Source organism: Tupaia chinensis, unplaced genomic scaffold (genome assembly GCF_000334495.1).
Source record: "Tupaia chinensis unplaced genomic scaffold, TupChi_1.0 Scaffold138910_1, whole genome shotgun sequence".
In the NCBI taxonomy this organism is placed as follows: domain Eukaryota; kingdom Metazoa; phylum Chordata; class Mammalia; order Scandentia; family Tupaiidae; genus Tupaia; species Tupaia belangeri.
The window spans coordinates 507,748-526,920 of NW_006198801.1; the positions used below are offsets into that span (position 1 = coordinate 507,748).

Consider the following 19,173-nt stretch of genomic DNA (forward strand, 5'->3'; position numbering starts at 1 on the left):
AGTGTCTGGGCAAGTGTTTTGATGCAGGAGGGTCTCTGCTTTGTGTTTATTCCCTGTGCAGCTAATTTACCAGTGATTGTGGGAAGGACACATAAGAGGGGCTTCACGAAGTTTACAGGGTGTATTATGAAAAAACTATGCATGAGTTTAAAATTCTTTTGCACCAAAACAAACTTGTACTGTAATTTCATTTTTCAGAAAGTTTTGAAGTCCTTCTTGAATTTGTCTGAATTTCCTTACCTCTCATAATTTGTGTGTTCAGGGCAGTAGTTGTATGTATTTGGAAGGTCTGAGGTAGTTCTGTGCTCATGGCTTCATTCTCCCTCCAGCTCTGGCCTCTGTGGTTTCTGCTTCTCCAGTAAATGAATCTTGAAGAAGACTGACCACTTTTTGCAGTTCTATAACGATGGCTAAAGTAAGTTGGTATTTCTCTCTATTTGAAATTCTGTCATATTTTTTCAAGTTTTGTGAACATTCTTTTTCATCATTCTAAGACTTTCTAACATCCAGCCAAAACCTGTTTCCTACCTTGTTCCATTCCAATGAGAAATGAAGCCAAGCAACCCAGGCCCTTCTAGGTTACCCTCTTTTCTCCACCTATGTCCATGTGTGTGTTGGCCAAGTCATTCAGTGTCCCTTGTGTTCTCATCTTTGACTAGAGCAGAGCTGAAACAGAAATGAAGTCCCTAAAGGGGGGTATTTTATGTGACATTCTTAGAACCAGAATACAACTTACAATAGTACTGCCCAAGAGAATTATAATGTAAGCTGCATATGTAATTTTAATTTCTAATGGTTTCATTTAAAAATGTAATACAGTATGCAAGGCACTAATTTCTTAAATATTTTACTAGTCACATTTCTAAAAGTAAAAACAGTGCAATTAATTTTAATGTTTTATTTAAACCAATATTGCCAAAATATTATCATTTCAAAGTGTAGTCAAATGAAAATTGTGTGATGTTTTACATTCTTTTTTTCCCTAAGGTTTTCACTATCTACTTTATATGTCACACTTACAGCACATGTGCATTTAGACTAGCCGTAGTTGAAGTGCTCAGTAACTACATATTACTAAACTAGCATAGTGGAGTTGCAGCTTTAGAGATTTTGTAGAACATAGTTTTTAAATATATTTAAAAATCTCTATAATAATCACTAAGTCTGACATATCCATAATATGGAATATTGTGTAGTAAATTAAAAATATTCAGTAAAGGATTTGTTATAATAAGGAAAAATGCTTATTATAATGCAATATAATGATAACATTAAGCCTAGAAGACATTATTTTATTTTATTTTATGCAAACTCTACTTTTTGTTTCTTTTCGTTTTTAGGTTTTTGCCATAGGGCATTTTTGCTCACTGGAGGGAGACAGAGAAAAATAATGATGGAAAGGGAGAAATCACCTCCAAGGGGTAATTTACTACACCCTGATGGGTGATTTCTCCTCTAGTCTCCCCTGTAGATTTTTTTTTTTAAGAGGTTTTTGCTATAGGGTGCGTGTGCTCGCCAGACAGACAGAGACAGACAGACAGAAAGCGAGAAATCACCCCCCAGGGGGGATGGCCACGTCACAATCCCTTCTCCTCTGTTCTCCTCTCGGGATCTTGGGCATGCACGCACACGCGCCTGGTGTGAGTTTTAAGCCACCGGGTCCAGGACGCGAACCACAGTCGACTACATGGGAGTTCAGCGACATAGCCATTACGCTAACGACTGGTCCCTTCCCTGTAGATTTTGAGCATGCATGCACACATGCCCAACGTGAGTTTCAAGCCACCACATCTGGTATAGAAATCATTATCAGCCATATGGGAGTTCATCACTTTAACCACTATGCAACCTCTGGCTCCACAAACTCTGCTTTTTGTTTACCTTTTTTTTTTTTTTTAAGAGGTTTTTGCCTTAAGGCATATGTGCTTACCAGAGAAAAAGAGAGAGACAATGAGAGGAAAAGTGAGAAATCCCCACCCCCACAAGGATGGCTATGCTGCAATCCCTTTTTCTCCATTCTCCTTTGAGGGTGTTGGACATACACATATATGTGCCCAGCATAAATTTCAAGCCACCGAGTCTGGGATGTCAACTGCATTCAGCCATGTGGAAGTCCAGCAATGTAACAACTATGCCAATGGCTATACCTCAAACTCTACTTTTTTAAAAAAATTATTTTATTTATTTATTTATTTATTTATTTATTTTCCACATGAGTTTTGCCAGAGAGAGAGAGAGCGAGCGAGCATGCGTGCAAGCTGCCAGGTTCAGGACTCAAACCATGGTCAGCCATGTGGGAATTACAACGCTTTAACCCACCACGCCAACTGCTAGGCCCCCAAACTCGACTTTTTAAAAATAGAAATTTTAGAGTTCATTTGAGGAAACAAATTTCATCTATTTTTCTTCTAATCTTTTTTTTTTTAAGTAGGTTTTTGCCTTAGGGTTCATGCGCTCCCTGGAAAGAAAGAGACAGAGACAATGAGAGAGAAAGTGAGAAATCACCCCTTTTGGGGGGATGGCCATGTTTCAGTGCCTTCTCCATTCTCTTCCTGGAGTCTTGGGCGCTCACGCACACACACGCCTGGCATGATTTTCAAGCCACCAGGTCTGTGACTCAAACCACAGTTGGCCATGTGGGAGTCCAGAGATGTAAGTGCTATGCCATCTGCTGGCCCTACTTTTTTCTAATCTTTAAAGGAAAAGAGAGTAAATCACATTTATTGAGAAGTTTTTAGGCCCTTTTCAAGGAGTGTTCTTGTGTATCTTTTTCTTATGTTCTTATTATAATTTCTGATTAACTGACACAGTAAAACTCAAACATATCTGGAAATAAATGAACTAGTACATAGGAAGTTTGGGCTAGAGCAGTGATGGGTAAGCTACAAATACTATGAATTTGGCTCACAAGCAAAATAACCTGTTTTTGTACAGCCTGCAAGATAACTACATTTTGAAAGAATTATAAAAAACAAGCAAACAAACAGAAGAATATGCAACAGATACCATATATAGCTTGTAAAGCCCAAATCTTGGTCTGAGTAAATAGAAATCTTCAAGAAGGGGCCAGCAGGTAGCATAGTGGTTAAAGCGATGAACTTCCAGATAGCCAACAGTGTTTAAGTCCCAAATCTGGCAGCTTGAAACTCACACCAGGCATGTGTGCATGTGTGCCCAAAATCTCAGGAGAATGGAGAAGAGATTTCAGTGTGGCCATCTGTCCTGAGGGGTGATTTCTTACTTTCCCTCTCACTTTCTCTTTCTGTCTCTCCAGTAAGTGTACGGACTTATGGCAAAAGCCTGAAAAACATAAAAAAGAAATCTTCAAGAGCATGCAGGTATTTTGCTTCAGTCACACTTTTCCCCTAACTGCCACCTGTCCACATCACAGGCTTCTAGCTCTAACCTATTTATTTGATAAATGAAGTGAGCAGATATTGAAAATCCTTATAGATTCAAAGTATTTTTTAATTGTACAAATAATATGTGGGCTTGTCATTTCAGGATTTGGTAATGTTCAGAGATGTGACTATAGACTTTTCTCAGGAAGAATGGGAATGCCTGAACCCAAATCAGAGAAATTTGTACAGAGATGTGATATTAGAGAACTACAGTAACTTGGTGTCACTGGGTAAGTTTATCTTTGTCAAATCATTTAGAAATTCCCAGGACTGAATTTCAGGGCTGTCTTTCTGAAAACTTTGTGCTTTGTGGTTTAGTAAACTTCTTCATCTTCTCCCATAATTCAGTGACCTTTACATTTCCCTTGTCTTTTCTGACATTATCTCTTTAGTGACAACTGGATATAAATTCTTAGATACTCATGGTAAAAACCATTTGTAAAAGAAATGTGGTTTTATACAGCTACAGGTGATCCATGCTATTCACAGACTCACTTGTAATGAGAATAGGAAGACAAAGGTATTGGGGTATACATACTTACTAAAAGAACGAATACATTGTGTATGATGTTGGGTGAAATCAGCAGTTTGTTAAAACTCAAGTGAACATATTCATACTCAGTTTCCTACAGCAGACATATATTATCTTTTAACTGCTTTGTGATTATTTAAAATACATGAATTTTTCATATACCATTGAATGAATATTCTTGCAAGAAATTATCTTTTTTTTTGGGGGGGGGAGGTTTTTGCTATAGGCATGTGCGCTTGCCAGAAAGAGACAGAGAGACAGAAAACAAGAAATCACCCCCTAGGGGGGATGGCTACGCCGCTTCTCCTCTTGGGATCTTGGGCACACACGCACATGTGCCCTGCATGAGTTTAAACCACCGGGTCCTGGACTTGAACTGCAGTCGACTACATGGGAGTCCAGTGACATAGCCATTACGCTAACTGCTGGTCCCAAGAAATTACCTTCTTAGCGAAATAAATTTTTAAAAAGTACCTAGTGAACATATTTTATACTTATTATCATGTATTAGGTCCTTATCTAAACACTTGACTTGTACTAAATCAAATCTCATAATAATCCTATGCATATCCATCACTATTATCCCCTTTCAGAACTGAGAAAAACCAGGGTACAAAGAAATTAATGTGCCCCTAGCGTCAGCCCTGTAGCACAGCAATTAAAGCCCTGTGTATAGAGGCACTGGATCCCACAGGACCAAGAGCAGTTCAAATCTTGGCCCCAGGAGTTCGGGGGTGGTGTGTGAAATATTGGGTCATCAGAGAAGTCATGATGTATTTTTCTGTTTTCCTATGCAAAAATGTGTCATGACCTTTCCAACGACCCAGTACATGTCAGGGGCATGTGCATGTGTGCCGGGACCAGCTCGGCTTGAACACGTTTCTCTGAGTGGGGAAGGCTGTGGATTAGAAATAGACACAATAACAAACACACAAAGACACACAAGTATAGAAAAGTGAGGATCGAGTGGGCACAACTTCTCTGATGGAGAAGTTGCCACCAGAACCAGCCTCAGGTTTATTCTTTTAAAGGGCAGAAAATGGGGGAAGGGGAAAATAGGATGTAAAAGGAATGGGGAAGAAGGAAGTGGAATACAAAGAGAATAAGGGAGGAGAAATCAGAATGCAAAGCCAGTTGTTTTTGGATGTAAATCATCTGAAGATACGAAAATGACTGGCCGCCATATAATTTCTCTGATCTTTTTAGAGGACAATCTGATAAATGCATGTGACTTCCTTTAGCCTGATACTAGCAGTATCGGAGTATTGGGTATCAAAAACAACAGTTAGACAACCATTGACAACAGGCAGATACTGCTTTCGTATGTAGATGCTTCTCAATAGCCTGGCTAGAGTAGCTTAGGGAAGCGCATAGCTACATGTGTCTACAGGCCACATGGTTTAATCACGTGTTTTCAGATTGGCTGCTCTCCACACATGTGTGCCCCCAAATCCTGATAGTATGTAAAAGTGAAGGAAAAAGGATTATGGTGTGAGTATACCCTTTTGGGGGGTTCTCTCTCTCTCTCTCTTTCTTTCTCCCTGATGAACACATGCACCCTTTGGCAATTAAGAAAAAGAAAAGTCGCCTTAATGACTCAGGTAATAGGGGTAGGATTTAAAACCAGAGCTCTCAGCCATTATTTACTCTGAAGAGACAAGAGCATACATGAGTTCGAAATAAGTCCATATCCCTACATCTCTCTTCTTGCTTTTTATTATGAGTCTTAAGTAACTCTGATTGAATGTTTTTCACACCTTCTTTGTACTAAAGCCTTGCTTAAGTAAATTCTTTGTTTTGGCCTAACCCGGTGGTATAGTCAGTAGCAAACTGAACAGCAGTGTTGGAAGCTACATGGGTTTGGATCTCCAGGGCAGCCTGAAAACATTCTGAGCATGTGCCCAAGATCTTCACAAGCAAGAGTACTGTGGGAAGGGGATCATGGCATGACGAGGTCCTATCAAGGGTTCCCTTCCACCACCTCATGCACACAAATCCATTGTATATCATGAATAAAATAAAACTTTAAAAATAAACAATAAGTAAATTCTTCATTATTTTCCTTCAAGCAGGATGTTCCATTTCTAAGCCAGATGTGATTACCCTACTGGAACAAGGGAAAGAACCCTGGATGGTTGTACAGGATGAGAAAAGAAGATATGGCCTAGGTGAGTGACATCTACCTGCTGGTTGGGGAAGAAACCCTTTCATATTGTTGATTGTGAAGAGACCTGAAACTTGGGAAGAATACTTAGATCTTTCAGCTTGAGCCACCAAAGAAATGTATACTTCCACGTGCCACTCGTTTCTTCTCTCTCATATTTCTCTCCTATTTCAATAGGGGAAAGCTCTCTTCCCTAGGGATAGTTATTTTGCTTGTATTTTAGACCTAATTCCTTTCTAGCTTATCTTTTATTTATTTTATTTGAGAGGTTTTTTGTTTTTTTTTTTTTCCGCTATAGGGCGCGTGCGCTCGCCAGACAGAGAGACAGAGAGACAGAAACTGAGAAATCACCCCCCAGGGGGGATGGTCACGCTGCAATCCCTTCTCTTCCATTCTCCTCTCAAGATCTTGGGCACACACGCACACCCGGTCCAGGACACGAACTGCGGTCGACTACGTGGGAGACCAGCAACATAGCCATTACGCTAACTGCTGGTTCCCTATATTTTGACTTTTACGTATTTCTTCATTGCCCTTGTTTCATGGAGTTGACATTGCAATAAGGGAGTCATATAGTAAACACGTAAACCAACAAATGAATTAGTAAATAAATATCCTGAAGTGATTAAATATTGTGAAGAAAAGCGAATGAGATAATACAGAGAATTATTATGAGTGAATGGGGTAATTTTAGGCAGAATGGTTAAGGAAGAGAGGGACCAATTTGAAGAAGCTCCAATTAGTTAAAAATAGGAACATCTGGGACCAGCAGATGGCTGAATGGTTGCATCGCTGAACTCCCATGTAATGGACCACACTTTGAGTCTTGGACCCAGTGACTTGAAACTCATGTATGTGTGTGCATGAGCCCAAAATCCTGAGAGGAGAGTAGAGGAGAAGGGATTGCCGCATGGCCATCTCCCCTGAGGGGTGATTTCTTTTGGCCTCTCTGTCTTTCTCTGTCTCTCCAGCAAGTGCACATGCCCTATAGCAAAAATCTCTCTATTAATAATAAAAAAAAGGGACCATCTGAGTGTCAATATATATAATAATTGCAATTATTATAGTACATAAAATATGCTTAATCCTATAAATTCTTAATGATACAGCAAATTGCTCATCAATTAGAAGCTACTAAAGAACTAAATTGTTTGAAAAACATAAATTTAAAGGAAAAGAAGCACTTATTCTACCTTTCATATAAGAACTGTGCCAGTAGATAGTAGGTAGAGGTATAGTTCCCTCAATAAAAAGTACTCAACAAATAAATGAAGGAAAGATAGAATATTACCATTTTGAAACCCATAATGAACTATTGGATCTAGTTATTAAACATCAGTACTGACAGTGTTACAGAAATCAAGGCAGTCAGACATTCTTCTCCTAATAAAAATATAATATCACCTATGAAGAAACTTTGCCAACAAAATTGGTCCTTGTAAAGCCAACTGCCAATTTATAGAGGAACCGGTTCTATACCTCGGGAATGTAGTCAGTACAGTTTAGAGTATGGGAAACTACAGGTCCAAGAACAGTTTACTGAAAAACTAAATGACAAAATAAATCAAAAGTGTGTAAGAAAACCTATAGATTAAAAATAAATGGATAGGGGCCGGGAGGTAGCATGGTGGTTAAGGGCACTGGGCTCCCACATAACTGACCATGGTTTAACTCCTGGAGCTGGTGGCTTGCTTTCTGAATTTTCCTCTCTCTCATCAAATTAAGTAAATAAAAGTTAAATAAAGTAATTTTTTAAAAAGAATCATTTATGTATTTAATTCCATTTGTTATTATTTTTAAATTTGACCAGAGAGAGAAAGAAAGGGAAAGCAAGAAGCCACGCCACCAGGTCTGAGACTTGAACCATGGTCAGCCATGTGGGTGTCCAGTGCTCTTAACCACCATGCCACTTGCCATCCCTGAAATAAAATAATTCTTGAACAGAAAAAGAAGAGAGAGAGAGATGGAAAGGGGCCAGCAGGTGGCAAGGTGGTTGAGGTGCTGGACTCCCACATGCCTGACCACAATTCAAGTCCTGGACCTAGCAGTTTGCTTTCTCACTTTCTCTCTCTCTCTCTCTTTTTTTTTTTTGGAGAGGTTTTTGCTATAGGGCACGTACGCTCGCCCGACAGACTGACAGAGATAGAGAGATAGAAAGTGAGAAATCGCCCCCCAGGGGGGATCGCCACATCACAATCCCTTCTCCTCCATTCTTCTCTCGGGATCTTGGGCGCACACGCACCCAGCATGAGTTTAAGCCACTGGGTCCAGGACTTGAACTGCGGCCGACTACGTGGGAGTCCAGCGACATAGCCATTACGCTAACTGCTGGTCCCACTTTCTCTCTCTTCAAATTAAAAAATGATAATAATAAGTGAAATTACATAATTCTTTAAAAATATTTTTAAAAAGTATCAAAATCAGTTGTATTCTACTAGCTTTCATAAATTACTATTTAAAAAAAATTTTTTTGAGAGAGATTTTTGCTATAGGATGCATGTGCTCACCAGAGAGACAGAGAAACAGAAAGTAAGAAATCATCCACCAGGGCATTAGCCACACCACAATCTCTTCTCCATTCTTCTCTTGGGATTTTGGGCATAAAGGCATGCACACATGTGTGGCATGAGTTTCAAGCTGCAGGACCAAGACTCAAACTACAGTCAGCCAAATGTGGCGAGTCCAGCGCCTTAACCATTATGTCACCTGCTGGCCCCACTATTTTTAAATCTTTTAAAATTTTATTTATTAAAATAGACAGTTGGAAAAGTGGACACTGATTTTTGATGATATCAAAGAACTTTTCATTTTTTCAGTTTAGATAATGGTATTTTAATTAAATAAAAAAGGGCAGCAAATACTAAAATAAGTACAAATGAAATGATACAAGATCTGGAATTTACTTCAAATAATAGAAGAAAAGTAGATTGGGGTAGGATTAGACATGGGTTAATCGTTGGTGCTGGATACATGAAGATTTATTTTGTTATTCTTTCTACTTTTATATATGTTAGATATGCTCTGAGGACCAGCAAATGGCTTAATGGTTACATTGCTGGATTCCCACATACTCGACCATGGTTCAGGTCCCAGGCCTGGTGGCTTAAAATTCACACCAGGCACATGTGCGTGCATGCCCAAAATCCTAAGAAAAGAATAGAGGAGAAGGGATTGTGGGATGACCACCCTTCCGGGAATGATTTGTCACTTTCTGTCTCTCTGCCTCTGTCTCTCTGGCAAGCACATGCACCTTGTAGCAAAAATTTCTCTTTAAAAAAAAAAAAAGAAGAAAGAAATGCTCTGTAACAGGACTGTCCAGTGGCATGGTGGTTAAGGCAGCTGGATCTTACATGACCAGCTATGGGGCTGGAATCCTGAACCCCGTTGCTTTTTTTTTTTTTTGAGAAGTTTTTGCTATAGGGCATGTGTGCTCACCAGACAGAGAGAGATAGAGAGATAGAAAGCAAGAAATCACCCCCCAGGGGGGATGGTCACGCCACAATCCCTTCTCCTCCATTCTCCTCTCGGGATCTTGGGCACGCACACACACGCGCCTGGCGTAAGTTTAAGCCACTGGGTCCAGGACTCGAACCACGGTCGACTACGTGGGAGTCCAGCGACATAGCCATTATGCTAACTGCTGGTCCCAGCGCTGTGGCTTTAAAACATGCCAAGTATGTGTGTGTGTGACTAAAATCCTGAGGGAAGACTGGAGAAGGAATTGTGGCATGGCCATCTCCCTGGGGAGTGCTTTCTTACTTTCCCTCTATTTCTGTCTCCAGTGAGCGCACATGCCATGCAGCACCCATGCATACTTTGACAACATGCAATCTGCAGTTTACTCACTATTTCTAAAACATCCATTTTTTATAGTTTTTGTGGAAATAGTTGTCTTTGTTTGTTAGATGGCATGTGCACTCAGCTAGAGAGACAGAGAGAAAAGGAGAGGAGAAAGTACCCTCCTGTGGGAAATAGTCACTCCACAATCCCTTCTCCATCTCTTCCTCTTTTGGACGTTTTGGGCACACACACATGCACCTAGTGTGTTTCTCAAGCTGCTAGATCTGGGCCTGAACCATCTGTCGGCTGTGTGGAATCCAGCTGCCTTAACTACCAATCCATGGAACTACCCCAGAAATGGTTGTCTTTAAATGTTACTGATTTTAGTTGCTTACAGGAATAAAAACTGGCCTAGACAAATTTAGGAATAAACAAGGCCAACTCATTTGTAGGAATTCAAACAGGAGTTCAGCTGTAGTGGAGATACCTGCAAATGGAAGCAAAGAGGCAATTGGAAGGATGTTCAAGTGTAGAGAAATAACCATTTTCCATTTATGTATTTGGTGGTTTCCTATCTTTATTGGAAGTGATTAAAAAGAATACTTAAGGGACCAGCAGATGGCTTAGTGGTTACGTCATTGTACCTCTCACGTGGCTGAGCACAGTTCAAATCCCAGACCTAGTGACTTGAAAATCACGCTGGCCGCCTGTGCCTGCATGTCCAAGATCCCAAGAGGAGAAGGATTGCAACATGGCCATTCCTTGGGGGAGGGGGGTGATTTCTCACTTTCTTTCTCACTGTGTCTGTGTCTCTCTCTCCAGCAAGCGTGTACACCCTAAGGCAAAAACCTCTGAAAAGAAAACGAAATTTTAAATGATGCAGGAAGGTATAAGATCAAAGGCAGGACAGTATAGTCAATAATTGTTAATTACATAAAGAAATCTAATAATTTAGTTACCACTAAATTGTCGGGAAAGTGATGATATATTTTTCTATGTAAAAATTAGTCATGATTGGGACCAGCAGTTGGTGTAATGGCTATGTTGCCGGACCCCATGTAGTTGACTGCGGTTCGAGTCCTGGACCCAGTGGCTTAAACTCATGCCAGGCACATGTGCCTGTGTGCCCAAGATCCCGAGAGGAGAATGGAAGAGAAGGGATTGCAGCGTGGCCATCCACCCTGGGGGGTGATTTCTCCCTTTCAGTCTGTCTTTCAGGAAAGCATGCACCCTATAGCAAAAACCTCTCTTAAAAAAATTAGTCATGACTTTCTCGACAACCCAATATTTACTATAGGTGTTTTTTTTTTTTTCTTTTCTTTTTTTTTTTTTAAAGTTTTTGTCATAGGGTATATGCACTTGCCAGAGATGGACAGAGAGAGACACAGAGAGAAAGTGAGAAATGACCCCCCAGGAGATGGCCATACCCAAATTCCTTCTCTTCTCAGGATTTTGGGTACATGTGCATGCAGATACATGGAGTAATTTTCAAGCTATTGTGTCTGGGACTTGAACCACGATCAAACTTGTGGGAGTCCAGTTCCTCAACCACCACACCACCTGCTGGCTCTGTACTTTAGGTGTTTTATTTATTGGTGAATAAAAGATCATTTTTCCCTTTGGGAGAGGTTCAAAGTAAGAAAATAAAGAGAATAATAAGTAGGGAAATTAATGAGAACAAAAAAATGGGAAAAAGTGCTAAGAAATAAAGAATTAAGTTACTGGGACAGAAAATAAAGAATATATTGGGGGCTGGCAGGTGGCATGGTGATTAAGGCACTGGACTCCCACATGGTTGACTGCAATTTGGGTCTGGACCCAGTGGCTTGATTTCTTACGGCTTCCCATCTCTCTCTAATCAAATTAAAATATAATAATATTAAATTAATAATTCTTTTTAAATTTTAATTTATATTTTATCACATATCTTTACAGTATATACTTCTTTTTTCCAACACAAAAACAACACAAAAACCATGCATGCCACTCAAGACAAGGATATTACTATATACATTATCATCAGCAAATAGCTTCTCATTTTATGTCAATTAAGCATATTTTTACCCATTTTTTTTCCTTCTCCTCTCTCCTCCCTCCCTTTCACTAAACTATTTTTTTTTTTTAATATTTTATCGATTAACAAAAGATCTTAAAGTATGGACAAAGCTAGAATCAAGTGACAAATGCACTGTAATTTTCTTCTGAAACATTTTTTTTTCTCTCTATCTCCCCCTTTACTATAGAGAAGTATAAACTAACTTATTTGCAAACAAAGAAAAAAATAGGTTTATCTCACTTTGGTCTATTATTTGCACAAAGTCCCATAAGAATTCAATTTTCTGATGCAAGGCAATGGGTACTATTGTATTATTGAACGGCAACAGGTACTGTTATATTGCTGAACTTATGCAAATAACCATTTTGCCACAAATTAAGAATGCTCATAAATATTTTCTATTTCAAAGGGGTCTGGAAGGGAGAAAAATTTGTTTCAGTTAAAAAATTCTTTAACAAATTGCTGAACCCAACAATGCAAAAGAAAACCAAAATCCTGGGACCAGCAGTTAGCGTAATGGCTATGTCGCTGGACTCCCATGTAGTCGACCGCGGTTCACGTCATGGACCCGATGACTTAAAACTCACACTGGGCGCGTGTGAGTGCGTGCCCAAGATCCCGAGAGGAGAATGGAGGAGAAGGGATTGCAGTATGGCCATCTCCTCTGGGGGGTAATTTTTCACTTTATCTCTCTGTCTCTGTCTTTCTGGCGAGCACACGCGCCCTATAGCAAAAAAAAACAAAAACAAAAACAAAAAAACAAACAAACAAACAAAAAAAACCTCTCCAAAAAAGAAAAGAAAAAAATAAAAAAAAAGAAAACCAAAATCCTTAAATCTAGAAGACAAAGCATAGCAGAAAATCAGTAATGTTTTAGAAAAAAAAAGTCATAGAATTCTATTTTCCCAGTTCAGTCTCACATAATCTCTTTTGTTGAATTTTCAATGTTACTGTGGTCTGACCTTTCCATTAACATTCAACATTATTATTGATATTTCAGAACTTTTACTATTATTAAGTTGGCCTTTCTCTTGGTCAGTTTTAGTTCTCTTATTTGTCTGTCTTTAGTTTTCCTGGTATAGTACTCCCTTCAGAACTTCCCAAAGAGCTGGTCTGGTATTGGTAAATTCCTTTATATATTTATTTTTTTTTTTGGAGAGATTTTTTGCTATAGGGCGCGTGCGCTCGCCAGACCGACAGAGAGAGACATAGAGACAGAAAGCGAGAAATCACCCCTCAGGGGGGATGGTCACACCACAATCCCTTCTCCTCCATTCTCCTCTCGGGATCTTGGGCACGCACGCACGCACGCACACACACCCGGCGTGAGTTTTAAGCCACCGGGTCCGGGACGCAAACCACGGTCGACTACATGGGAGTCCAGCGACATAGCCATTACGCTAACTGCTGGTTCCCTGGTAAATTCCGTTTTATTTATATGAGAATGTTTTTGTCTTTTCTTTCCACATACAGTATAATCTTCCCAGATACAGCATTTTTGGCTAAATTTTATAAAATAATTTTTTAAGAATTATTTTATTTAACTTTATTTTTTATTTTGACCAGAGAGGGACAGAGAGAGAAAGAAAGAAAGCCGCCAGGTCTGAGACTGTGGTTGGCCATGTGGGAGTCCAGTGTCCTTAACCACCATGCTACCTGCCTGAAATTGTTTTTTACTTAACGCTTTGAATACATTTTCCCATTCTTTCCTTGCTTGCATTGTTTCCAACAAGAGGTCTGATGTTAGCCTGATGGGACATCCTTTGAAAGCAACTTGATGTTTTTCTCTTGCCAATTTTAGTATCTTATCTCTGTCTGTGGTTTTGTTCAATCTGGCTATGATGTGCCTTGGAGAAGATCTTCTTGGGTTGATTCTATGTCTGGTCCTTTGTATATCTTGAGTCTGGTTATTTGAAGGCCTCTCTAGGTTTGGAAAGTTTTCTTGCAGGACTTCATGGAATAGATTTTCAATGTCCTGATTAGTTTCTTCACCTTCTGGAATACTGACTATCCAGATATTTTTGTGTCTAATGGTATCTAGTATTACTCGTATACTATTCTCATTTTTGGAAGGTTATTTTCTCAGTCTTTTTGGTGAATTTTTCTAGGTCAGAGGTTCTATTTTCTACATCTGAGATTCTATCTTCTCTGCATGATCTAATCTGCTTTCAATACTTTCAAGGGAGGTTTTTATTTCCTGTATCACAGCCTTCATCTCTAACAATTCTGTCTGATTCTTTTTTATGGTGTGTATTTCTTCTTTCAGATTGTGGAGGAACATCCTTACCTCCTGGAACTCTGTCTCTTTCCTCCTGCATCTTCTGGAGTTCGTTGTCTCTCTCCTCTTGCATCTCTGTTAGCTTTGTCACTATGAATAGCCTAAAATCTTTATCTGACATTTCCAGGAGTTCCATCTGTGGATGATAAAGGGGTGTTCTTTCCCCTTCATCTCCCTTGGGGGAGATATATTTTCTTGATTTTCCATATTTCTTGTGCCTCTGCAGTGGTGGTTTCTGGTCATCTGATGGATTATATGTTACTTCCTACCTGGCTTTTTGCTGGGTGTTGGGCCAGAAGGAGGGGTTTGGGGCAGAGGCTTTTTCCAGTTAAAGGAGCAGGGAAAGTTCACCTCTGATGCACATTCGATTCTGGCATTTCACTGAGTGTTGGGCTGGTAAGAGGGGTCAAATAAATAAATCTTTAAAAAAATAAAAAAAGCAAGGATGTAAATTAGACAAAGTCAGTGGAGATAACTTTGCTGATTTTTTTTTTGGGGGGGGGAGATTTTTGCTATAGGGTTCATGCGCTCACCAGAAAGAGAGAGTCAGACAGACAAACAGAAAGCGAGAAATCACCCACCGGGGGGATGGTCATGCCACAATCCCTTCTCCTCCAGTCTCCTCTCAAGATCTTGGGAACGCATGCATGCACGGTGTGAATTTAACCTACCAGGTCCAGGACTCAAACTGCAGTCAACTACATGGGAGTCCAGTGACAGCTATTATTCCAACTGCTAGTCCCTTACTGATTTTTTAAAATAGTTATTTAGTTTTATTTATTCATTTATTTATTTTAATTTGACCAGAGAGAGAGAGAAAGTAAAAAAGCAAGCTATGAGGTCCAGGATGCGAACCATGGTCAGCCATGTGGGAGTGTCCAGCATCTTAACCACCATGTCACCTGCTGGTCCCAATTTTACTGACTTTTAACATGTTACCTGACAGATGAAAGGAACCCAATTTTGTCATAGGGTGGGTGCCACCATGCCTAGAAACCCAACTTTGTGAACCCAAGTCAGGATTCCTGGGAAATTTAATAGTCAGTGAAAAGCTGTAGGAAATAGGAAGTTTGGTACCAGCAGATGATGTAATGGTTACGTTGCTGGACTCCCACATGGCTGACCACAGTTCAAGTCGTGGACCCAGCAGATTAAAACTCATGCTGGGCACACATACGTGTGTGCCCAAAATCCCAAGAGAAGAATGGAAGAAAAAGGATTGCAGCATGGCCATTGCCCCTTGGGGATCATTTCTCACTTTCTGTCTCTCTCTCTCTCTCTGTGTATCTCCAGTGAGCACACACACCCTATAACAAAAATCTCTCTTAAAAAGAAATGGAAATATCGTGAGATACTCTAGAAGTTGAAGGAGAGAAACATAGTAAGGACACAGGTAGCAAAGGGGATAGTGGCTTGAGCTGACCATGTTACTCAGGATAAAGGGTTGTTACCTCCTAATGAAAAAGATAAATCATTTAAAAATGTAAGTAGGGAGGGACCATCAGGTGGCAAGGTAGTTAAGCCACTGGACACTGTCGGAAATATCGTGAGATACTCTAGAAGTTGAAGGAGAGAAACATAGTAAGGACACAGGTAGCAAAGGGGATAGTGGCTTGAGCTGACCATGTTACTCAGGATAAAGGGTTGTTACCTCCTAATGAAAAAGATAAATCATTTAAAAATGTAAGTAGGGAGGGACCATCAGGTGGCAAGGTAGTTAAGCCACTGGACACTGTCACATGGCTGCCCACAGTTTGAGTCCCAGACCTGGTGGATTGCTTTGCTCTCTCTCTCTTGCTCGCTTGCTCTCTCTCTCTCTCTTGCTCTCTCTCTCTCTCTCTCTCTCTCTCTGTATGTGTGTGTGTGTATGGTCAAATTGAAATAAATGAATAAATAAAAATTAAATAAAAAATAATTCTTAAAAAAAATTTAAGTAGGGGAACCAACTGATAACTTAATGATTATGTCACTGGACTCCCACATAGTCAACTACAGTTCAAGTCCTGGAATTGGTGGCTTAAAAAAAATTCACACCAGGTACGTGCACATGTGTGCCCAAAATCCCAAGCACATAATGGAGGAAAAGGGATTGGGTGTGGCCATCCCCCATGGGGGGTGATTTCTCTCTTTCTGTTTATCTGTCTCTTCAGAAGTATACACACTGTATAGCAAAAAATTTCTCAAAAAAAATTAAGTAGGGGGACCAGCAGTTGGAGTAATGGCTATGTCGCTGGACTCCCAAGTGGTTGCGTGTTTTGAGTCTCAGATCTGGTGGCTTAAAGTCACGCTGGGCACGTGTGCATGTGTGCCCAAGATCTCGAGAGGAGAATGGAAGAGAAGGGATTGTGGTGTGGCCATCTCCCCTGGGGGGCGATTTTTCACCTTCTGTCTCTCTGTCTTTCTGGTAAGCACACATGCCCTGTAGCAGAAAACCTCTCCAAAAACCAAAAATTTAAATAAAGATTTTTCAGACTTTAGTCTGTTTCCAAATAATCATCACTTTCTTTATTTCTTTTAGATTTTTTTCAAGTTGTATTATTATGTTAGGCTATTTACTTCTACTAGGCTTTTTTTCCCTGTAATAAAGTTTTTATTTATTTATTTCTAAAATAGGAAAATATATGTTTTTTTTGTTTTGTTTTGTTTTGTTTTGTTTTTTAGATTTGGAATCCAAGTATGACACTAAAAAGTTATTTCAAGAAAAAGATATTTATGAAATGAATTTATCTCAGTGGGAGATAATGGAAAGAATTAAAAATCATGACCTTGAGGACTCCTTTTTCAGAAAAGATTATGAATATAAAAAGTTTGAGAACCAAGGTTTTCCTGAGGCATTGTTTAGGCAAGTGAAAAAAGCAACTCCTGAAAAAATGCCCATTTATAGAAAACTTACTTCTCTTGCACTGTATCAGAAAAATCATAACAGAGAAAAACCCTATGAATGTGGGGAATGTGGGAAGGCTTTTAGAGTACGCCAACAACTTACTTTTCATCAAAGAATTCATACTGGTGAGAAACCCTACGAATGTAAAGAATGCGGAAAAACCTTTAGACAATGTGCCCACCTTAGTCGACATCAAAGAATTCATACTTCTGACAAACTCTATGAATGTAAAAAATGTGGAAATATCTTTACATGTGGCTCAGACCTTCGAGTACATCAGAGAGTTCATGTTGGTGAGAAGCCCTATGAATGTAAGGAATGTGGGAAAGCCTTTAGAGTTCGAGGACAACTTAATCTCCATCAGAGGATTCATACTGGTGAGAAACCCTATGACTGTAAGGAATGCGGGAAGGCGTTTAGACAGTATGCACACCTTACTCGACATCAGAGACTTAACATTGCTGAGAAGTGCTATGAGTGTAAGGAATGTGGTCAGGCTTTTCTTTGTAGCACAGGCCTTCGAATACATCACAAACTTCATACTGGTGAAAAACCCTACGAATGTAAGGATTGCGGAAAGGCCTTTAGAGTTAGGCAACAACTAACTCTCCATCAGAGAATTCATACTGGTGAGAAGCCCTATGATTGTAAGGAATGTGGGAAGACATTTAGTCGCGGCTATCATCTGACTCTCCATCAGAGAATTCATACTGGTGAGAAACCTTATGAATGTAAGCAGTGTCAGAAGTTCTTTCGTCGTTACTCAGAACTTATTTCACATCAAGGTATTCATATTGGAGAGAAACCTTATGAATGTAAGGAGTGTGGGAAGGCCTTTAGACTATTCTCACAGCTTACCCAGCATCAAAGTATTCATTTTGGTGAGAAACCTTATAAATGTAAGGAATGTGAGAAGACTTTCAGACTGCTTTCACAGCTCACTCAACATCAGAGTATTCATACTGGTGAAAAACCCTATGACTGTAAGGAATGTGGAAAAGCCTTCAGACTTCATTCATCACTTATTCAACATCAGAGAATTCATTCTGGTGAGAGACCATACAAATGTAAGGAATGTAAGAAGGCATTTAGACAACATTCACACCTTACTTACCATCAGCGAATTCATAATGTAACATAATTATAAGAATGCTTCCATTGTGAATTTTATATAAAGGAGCATTAGAAAATAATTTTTACGGGAAAAGTTTCTGAATGTAGGAATACCTTTTGCTCATTCTGAAAATAGATAAAAGGAAAGAAGTAGGGGCCGACAGGTGATGTGGTTAAAGGTGCTAGATTCCCACATAGCTGATTGCGGGTCAAGTCCTGGATCTGGCAGCTTGCTTTATCACTTCCTCTCTCTCTTACACATTAAATTAAAATATATAAAGTTAAATAAAATAATTCTTTTTTAAAAAGGAAAGAAGTAAAAAGAAAAGCCATTTTGCCTATATTTTCTGTGTGAACTGTATTTCAGGGCATCCAGTGGTTGATGAGTTAAAGCTTGTCTTTATTAGAGAATTCCAGCTAATGAATGAAGAAAGAATTTTAGTATTAGAAAATTTCCATTTTGCAACATGCAAAGGAACAACAGTTAGGCATTATTCTCAGTAGAGATTAAGACCATAAAGTAAAATGACACAAATGTAGCAAATAGATCAGGTTGACAACATCTGAACCAATTGATCAGTCTTAACCTCACAAAAAACAGGACAGTAAACATTATGTGCCTCCTACCTTGCAACCAACCGTAAGATAGGCACATCTTGTCAAACATTGAACCTGAATTTAATTAAGCCTGAAGATCTAATTCCCAAGTTTAGAGAAAATTTAGGGAATAAGAGAAAAAATATTACATCACACAACAAGAAGCAATTAATTCTAAAATATGGATACTTCTACAAGAGGGATGACCCAATTTCTCAGCCAGCAAAATGGCCTTGGAAAAATGCCAACTCTTAGATATTGAAAGATACTGAAATGGAACACTGATACATGGAAAAAGGCTTAAGATGTATCAAGAAAATGCAATGACTGGTTTTTATTTAGATTGTGAGTTGAACAAATATAAAAAA

At 39.3% G+C, this 19,173-nt stretch overlaps 2 protein-coding genes across 4 annotated transcripts in view; one reads left to right on the forward strand and one right to left on the reverse strand.

Annotated features, from left to right (window-relative positions):
• ZFP30 (ZFP30 zinc finger protein) overlaps positions 1–18,410 on the forward strand; it is a 25,377-nt gene extending 6,967 nt beyond the window's left edge. For 2 of the 3 annotated variants that reach the window (XM_006161712.3, XM_006161711.3), the window contains 4 exons: positions 330–415; positions 3,505–3,631; positions 6,003–6,101; positions 16,873–18,410. In XM_006161712.3, coding sequence (XP_006161774.1) covers positions 407–415; positions 3,505–3,631; positions 6,003–6,101; positions 16,873–18,236 — 1,599 coding nt within the window. In that variant the 5' untranslated portion in view covers positions 330–406 and the 3' untranslated portion in view covers positions 18,237–18,410. The remainder of the gene's footprint in view (positions 1–329; positions 416–3,504; positions 3,632–6,002; positions 6,102–16,872) is intronic. The other variant, XM_006161713.3, reaches the window with a different exon arrangement.
• LOC102470672 (zinc finger protein 208) overlaps positions 1–19,173 on the reverse strand; it is a 223,993-nt gene that overhangs the window by 113,272 nt on the left and 91,548 nt on the right.